The following is a 7,492-nucleotide window of genomic DNA, read 5'->3' as shown; positions in this document are numbered from 1 at the left end:
CAATAAAAATAATTTTTTTTATTCAAATAAAACAAGATTCCATTTAACCTTAATTCCCGCGTAAAAACAGAATCAGGACTTATATTATGGGACGGAGGGAGTACTATTTTCTACTCCATAATTAATAGTAGTAGCTGTCAAAAAATAGTACGCTAATCATAAAAGTGTAGGTTGTTGCCTGTTGGTGAGTAGGTGTAGTCGACTAGTCCAGTCTCTGAAACACTTGCAACTTGTAAGTTTATCCTTGGTGTCTTACCTAGGCTGATTATCGATTAAGTCGAGCTTGAACTATGGTCTTCTTAGTTAACTTGAACTATGGTCTTCTTAGTTAACTTGAACTATGGTCTTCTTAGCTTATATTCGTTTAAATTTATTCAAGTTCGAGTCGAGCTCGAATCTTAACAAGTCGAACTTTGTTCGAGCTGAGCTTTGCTAAATGTTAAACGAACTGAGCTCGAATTGTTCACAAACAAATTTGACTCTTTATCACCCCAAATTTTTACATGTTTTCTTTGTTTTTTTTCCTTTTTTTAATATTTGAGATTTATACGTTTTCTTTTAAACAATGAAACTATTAACTTATTATTGTGTGATATCTAGGTTAATATAATTATGTATAGATATAAATATATTATTTTTCTATATAAAAGTTTAATCGAGTCAGTTCACAAGCTTTGCTTAGTTCTGCTCGACTCGTTAAAGTCTCGAGCCGAATTCAAATTCGAGCCGAACTTTGATCGAACATATCCTGAATTGTTCTCGAACAGGAAAGACTCATTGTCACCCCCCTAGACTTACCTTTATAAAACCCCTTCGTACAAAACGCAGCGCACTACCCCATAATCTCAAAGACTACAAAAACTCATAACAACAAACGTTGTCGTTTTCATGAATAAAGATAAACACTCGAGTTTAAGCGCGACAAGTCCAAACATCACACCTCTTCTTTAGATACACCTCACGTGAATTGTGGTCTAATTTCCCTGACAAACAGTTTGAAAACAAAAGATTACCCAAAAAAAAAACACCTCCCACTAAAATTACCAAAACACCCCTCAAACACTCAACTTAGCCGTTGAGGGACCCTTTTTTCTCTCTCATTTTTCAACCTTCATTTCATCTTCTTCTCCAAAAACACTGTTAGTGTTTTTTTTCTTCTTCTTTTTTCCTCAATCATACCAAAAAAACACAATAACATTGTTCGTTTTATTTTTCTCATTGGATACTGAATAATTGAATATTTTTTGACCGTTGGAGAAGCGGCGGTATGACGTCGACGTCAAGCGGAGATGTCGGCGGACGCGGCGGACAGGAGGCGGCGGAAGTGGCGGCAGTAGTAGTACAGAAGAGTAAAGAGAGTGAGAGTGGAGTTTTAATGGTGAAGAAAGTAAAAAGAGAAAGAGGTTCTACTGCTAAAGATAGAATTAGTAAAATGCCGCCTTCTACTGCTGGCAAACGTAGCTCTATTTATCGTGGTGTTACAAGGTTTTGATTTCTCTCTCCTCTCTTCTTTTTGAGTTACAATTATTATTGATTTTAATTAGTGAACATTGTCTAGCTTAGTTCGTAAAGTCGTTATCTAGTTTAGTTAGTAAAGTTTTACAGTGGTGGTACCTAAGACCTGAAATGAAATCCGGCTATATCAGTACGCTTAGTCGCTCATATACACCAAAAATAAGTTACGGATTTTAATTAGTGGACATTGTCTAGCTTAGTTCGTAAAATCTTGTGGTGATGGTACGTAAGACCTGAAATGAAATCCGGCTATATAAAAAAAGTTGTGTGTTTTAATGAGTCGCTGTTGCGTAGCTTAGTTGGTAAAGTCTTGTGGTAGTGGTAGTGGAATGAAATCCATCTATATCACTAATATCAGTACGCTTAGTCGCTCATTTACAATAAAAAAGAACTATGGATTTTAATTACTGATGATTGTTAGTAGTATTTTGATATTTTTTTTTTTTTGTATATGTGGATTGGATGAATTGTAGGAGTGTTTGGTTATATGTTAATTTTACTGATTTGAGTGAGTGGTGAAGTTTCAGTAATTTAGGTGATTACTAATTAGGTTAATTCTGCCTTTTCTACTTTTTGGTTTGATTGGATTTATAGCTCTTTGTAATAGTGGCTTTTGACTGTAACAATGGAAGCTAGGAGATTTTCATCATATGTTAACTAGCTTAGTCGATAAGGTTTTCGGGGTGATTGCGAAGATTGGGACGGAAAAAAATGTGTGATGTATGGCATTTTTAGGATACCTATACTCAAACTGAAAAATAGATATATAATTTTCAAATGCTTGGAACTTCTTTCTAAGGTGTTGAAATGCTAGATTATGTTATGTGTTACAACTTACAAGGTACTGTAGCTGGACTTGGATACTAGGATTGGATATTAGATTGGATCTGGTTAGTAAGCGGATTTCACTATTTTATGAAGATCTTGCATGTGGTTTGGTCTTAGATGGAGATGCTAGATTGTGTGCTTACATTATCTGTATCAGATATGGGCGTGTACCTCGCTCTTGAAAATTGGGATTTTGTGAAATATCTGCATGTTTATAGTCTAAGATGGAGTGTAAAGTGTCGGAACTCGTGTCAAGCATCTGTCGCGGGCCTTTGGAGGGAAATGAAAAGTTCGAGTAGGAGCTTATGTAGCCATTCGAAGGAGTGGATAATCTTTGCTAAAGAATAGTGATGTTTGTGAAGGATAAAATACTAATATACTGTAACTTTATTGAGACTTTGGTGCTGAAATATGCGACAAGAAAAAGAATGAACTAGTTTTATAATTTTCTAAAGAAGTAAAGAGAAGAATAGAATATCAGGATGGTTCTTGATATGAAAAGCAAGCTCATTGGTTTCTTATATATGTGATTAATGAGGTTTTTTTGGGGTCCATTTGGGAAAAATATGAAACATCAGGCATAGATGGACTGGTCGATATGAAGCTCACCTTTGGGATAAAAGCACTTGGAATCAGAACCAGAATAAGAAGGGCAAGCAAGGTGCCCATTGTCTTCTCCCTTACATGCACCTTTCTTCTTTCTCATTTTTCTGTTGCATAAGGTGAATCTCGTTTATATTAAATGAGAATCTGACATGGTTTTGCTCGCTGTTGTCCATTCAAACTGATGTACCGGCATTCAACTCTGCATCTTTCAGTTTATTTGGGTGAGTACATTGACTAATTTTCTAAAAGTATTGCAGCTCTTATATTTTCATCTAGTTTAATCTGACCACAGCAAAATAAATTACGTGCCCAGGAGCGTATGATGACGAAGAAGCTGCAGCTAGAGCATATGATCTTGCTGCCTTGAAGTATTGGGGCCCGGGAACTCTAATTAATTTTCCAGTGAGACACCAAAAACCTAATTCTCTGCCTCATATCTGAAGTTATATATTATGCAATATAAAAATTCTTACTTTTTGTTTTCCTTTTGTTGTTATGGTATCTGGTAATTTTGCAGAATGCAAGAAAAGATAAGTTTAAATTCCAGATTCATGAAAATTAATAATGGCGGTAGTGTTATGCAGGTCACAGATTATAGTAGAGATTTAGACGAAATGCAGAATGTCTCCAGAGAGGAATACCTTGCATCCCTTAGGAGGTGAAAACCTTCAGCTTCAATCCCTTCTTTTATCTTGTTAAGTGTGCATTCTGAACAAGAAACTTTGAGTTGATTGCTTCTATGGTTTATGCAGAAAGAGTAGTGGCTTCTCAAGAGGCATAGCTAAATATCGTGCGCTTTCAAGGTATTTCTGTCATATCTAAGTGGAAACAATGTTTTCTTTCTCACCTGTTTGCCTTTGAATATCTTTGTCGAACATATTGGAGGTATAGATAAACTTATAATAGCTTCTTTTATCCATGTTCAGTTTGACACTCGACTCTTGATAGTTCTGTTGAGTTGACACAGATTCTCATTACCATTTTGGTATGAATGATCTTTATTACAAGGAGGTGAATGGCATATCATTAATTCTAGTATTTGTGTCAGACCATTTTTAACTTAAACAAAAGAAGTAGAAGTTGTGAAGAAATAGATAAAAATTAGTGTATGAAAAAGTAGTAAAAATATAGTTTAAAAGGTGAAAAGTTATAGTAAAGTATTTTTAATTTAAGAAAAATACATAAAAAGTTAGTGTCTTCTCTGTTAGATGGTCTTATAAGAGGCTAGCTGATTGCATAATCCTCTTTTTTTTTTGGCAATTGAATGCGTTTGATGGAATAATCTCAGTTACAATGCGCATATTGCAGGTTCTTTTGCGCTTTATAAGCTGTTCACTTATTTTCAAGTTTGTCTGTGTGCTTATTGGATTACTTTAGCCTGAACTATTCAAGGTCTGATTCTGATCTGTTGTTATTTGTTTAATTTGATCTAGTGGCCGATGGGAACCATCACTTGGTCGTGCTACTGCAACTGAATACCTCCCTGGCATTCACTATGGTACTGGGAGACTTCCACTGACTGTTACTTTCAAGTGCTACTTTTAAGCTATTTTGGATGTTGTCCTACCTACATTTTCATTTCTGACAAACTAATCTCATGTCCCAAGGTAAAGGAGAAGATATGCCAGCTGAGGGTGACTATCCTGGTGGTTTTTCCATTGAAAGAAAACTTGATTTAACAGGTTATATCAAGTGGTGGGGCCAAAATAAAATTCGACAATCAGAGGGAGGGAAGCATAGCAGTTCTGAAGACATTGGGACTGAGCTTAAATCACTAGAACGGGAAATCCAATCTACAGAGCCTTATCAGATGCCTCAGTTGGGTACTTCATATGAAGCAAAGAAAAATAAAAGCTCTGCTACTTCAGCTTTGAGCATATTGTCAAGATCAGCTGCATACAAAAACATGCAAGAGAGAGCATCTAAAGCAAAGGAAACTACTAATGATAATGATGAGAAGGAAAATAAGAGTTATGTTAGCAAGATTGATAGTGGTAAGGCTGTCCAGAAAACAAGTGATGATGCTGGAATTGACAGATTGGGGTCTACCCTTGGAATAAGCGGGATGCCTCTTCACAAGAACATGTTTCCTTTGTCTCCTCTACTCACTGCACCACTTTTGACGAACTACAGCTCTATCGATCCCCTAGCAGACTCTATCCTTTGGACGTCGTTGATGCCTGTTTTGCCTACAGCTCCTCGGATTCCTGAGGTTTGCATATGCACCTTTTCCTATTCAACATTCTTAATGATGCTTTAATTACTTAAAACCATTATACAGACGAGAATATTTGTTTGTTTGTTTGCAACATATTTGTGCTTCCTGACAAAATGGAGTATACTTGACTCATAGGTGATCAGAAGTCATTTATTCTATTGAATTTTAGACTTAAATAGATTTGGGAATGAAATTGTTCATATAAGCAACCATTTTGCATTATGTGTTAATGCTAGATTGAAGCGATGGTTTAGGTTAAGTTGGTGCAAAACGAGTGCACTTTAGTAATGAGTCAAGTGAGGATGCAGTAACATTAGATGATAGTGAGCATAAGATAAGGAGCAATTATGTTGGCATGGGAATGTGAGACGTCAACCATATGATGCACCGGTAATAGTGGAGGCAATTGACGGAAGGGAATGAAGGTAGAGAATTTATGTAAATAACCACTAGAGACAAAACCTTGAATCATTCAATCAATCACCTTGTCGTGATCGGTGCTTCGACATAGTTCGTGTCGTTGAACTTGAGCATATTAGTAGTGTAGACGTAGACATAAAAAGCAATTAGAGTACAAGTATTGAAGTATGTACCTATTTTTCCGTTGAGCATCTTGTTTCACGTGATGTAAAATTTTGGTGTGAAGGAAAATTTGCACGAAACTAGTCACGTTCTTTGAAGTTTTTTTTAGAGGGATATCTTAGTAAATCAAAGTTTCTAAAAGGTCCTGCAATCTTACATTGTTTACAGGTTACCAAAACCGAGTCCAGCTCAACATATAGCTTCTTCAGGCAGGAAGAAGGATAAATTATACCCATATACTACAACTTGTTGCTGGTATCAGGTCAATTGTATGAGCAGAACGACAGTGTTGCTATAGAGATGAGAGCGCAAAGCAGGCTTGTATGATATGGCAGAATATAAAGCAGCTGCTTGCGCAGGCACGTTTTTTTTTCTTGCGAGGAACGACTATATGTAACTATTACAAGCTGCATAGAAGGAAGAATTACCTCCCTCTCCCTGTGTACTTTAGCATCTAGGCGTAAGTTGTAGAAGGTGCAATATAATGATATTACGATTCCGAAGTGGTGCACACCTGTTAATATGTAGCCATGGGGTGTTCTTTTTGCATAGTTGTAAACTCATAACAGGAGTTGAGACCTCATTAGTAATTAGTATAATGTTGAAGGCCTTACCAGTTACCATAAATAAATTGGCCATACTCATCTGGTAATCAGGCATTTTGAAGAATGTAATTTGATGGTTTCTTATTTCAAATGTTCGTGTATATGATAATCTCCTCTTTTTTCTTTTCTGCTTGGAAAGCTGTGAACAAATTGTTAATCACTAAAAACTTTGTTTGGATGGGAAGAAATGTCTTGAAAGGAAAGGAAGGGAAAGGGAGGGGATCCCTCGTTTGGACAAGGGTTTAAGGGAGGAAAGGGAGAAGAAAGGATCCATCTTTGCTATCGCTTTGATAAACATTATCCCTTTCGAATTGAAGAGATTTGGAGAGAAAACTAAATTTAGAAATAAAAAGACTGAATAGAGTTGTAAATCTTTTCTCAATTGTTCTCCGTTTCTCGTTTGGGTGTCAATTTTATTGAAAATTAATATCAAAAATATAGAAACCTAAAAGACTATACAACTTATACCACATCACATTGCTTTTGAACTCTCAAAGCAAAAACGAGAAACTAATAATTAATACCGAACAAGCTCGTTATTTCCAGCTTCCGCCTTGAATAGTATAAATGAAACTAATGTTAAATCCATTATATGATTAATATTATGACTTTCAAAAACATAAAATTTTTGAAAATAGCAGTAACACACCCAATGGGTTTGTAAACAGTTTATGCCTGAAAGAATACTGATTGGAGTGATGAACATTCCACCAGATGTTTTGAGGTTGGACCAAATTCCGGAAAGTTGTTTCCTAAGGACTACATTGAGTTTGAGTTGCTGCTACTCTAGTCTCTATACACAACAGTAACTGGCTAATGATCTTAATCAATGACGTTTGCATTAGGGCTCCGTTTGGTAGGGCGTAAAACATTCTCTTGGAAAACTGTTTTCCTCTATTTTCAGTTTTCCATTGTTTGGTTGGCAAAAGAGTGCAAAACCATTTTTTCTCGGGGTAAAATTACTCTCACAATGATGGAAAACCATTTTCACTTCAAAATGAAGAGAAAACTATTTTCCTTATTTCTCTTATACATTCCTCTCACTACCTTCTTACTTTTCCTTTCATTTACTTTCATTTCATCATTCTTCTTACATGAAACCAAACAACGAAAAACTAATTTTTGAATTGTGTTTTAC

The 7,492-nt window shown here is 35.7% G+C and overlaps 1 protein-coding gene across 1 annotated transcript; it reads left to right on the top strand.

Moving 5' to 3' along the window:
* Positions 1 to 1,048: 1,048 nt before the first annotated feature.
* LOC104888974 (AP2-like ethylene-responsive transcription factor At2g41710) lies at positions 1,049 to 6,482 on the top strand. The gene is made up of 9 exons (XM_010674089.4): positions 1,049 to 1,485; positions 2,922 to 3,004; positions 3,162 to 3,170; positions 3,263 to 3,351; positions 3,534 to 3,607; positions 3,702 to 3,752; positions 4,383 to 4,447; positions 4,557 to 5,161; positions 5,918 to 6,482. The coding sequence occupies exons 1-9, from the start codon at positions 1,268 to 1,270 to the stop codon at positions 5,972 to 5,974; spliced, it is 1,251 nt and encodes a 416-aa protein (XP_010672391.1). The 5' UTR covers positions 1,049 to 1,267; the 3' UTR covers positions 5,975 to 6,482.
* The last annotated feature ends 1,010 nt before the right edge of the window (positions 6,483 to 7,492 follow it).

The sequence above is a fragment of the Beta vulgaris genome, chromosome 3 (assembly GCF_026745355.1).
Source record: "Beta vulgaris subsp. vulgaris cultivar EL10 chromosome 3, EL10.2, whole genome shotgun sequence".
NCBI classification, from domain to species: domain Eukaryota; kingdom Viridiplantae; phylum Streptophyta; class Magnoliopsida; order Caryophyllales; family Amaranthaceae; genus Beta; species Beta vulgaris.
Note: the sequence above shows the minus strand (reverse complement) of the source record. Positions and strands in the feature narration are given on the sequence as shown.

Coding starts and splice junctions, on each gene's coding strand:
- LOC104888974 (XM_010674089.4), top strand. CDS start 1,268: ATGACGTCGACGTCAAGCGGAGATGTCGGCGGACGCGGCGGACAGGAG. Junction 3,608..3,701: donor TACCTTGCATCCCTTAGGAG/GTGAAAACCTTC, acceptor TGGTTTATGCAG/AAAGAGTAGTGGCTTCTCAA. Junction 3,753..4,382: donor AAATATCGTGCGCTTTCAAG/GTATTTCTGTCA, acceptor AATTTGATCTAG/TGGCCGATGGGAACCATCAC.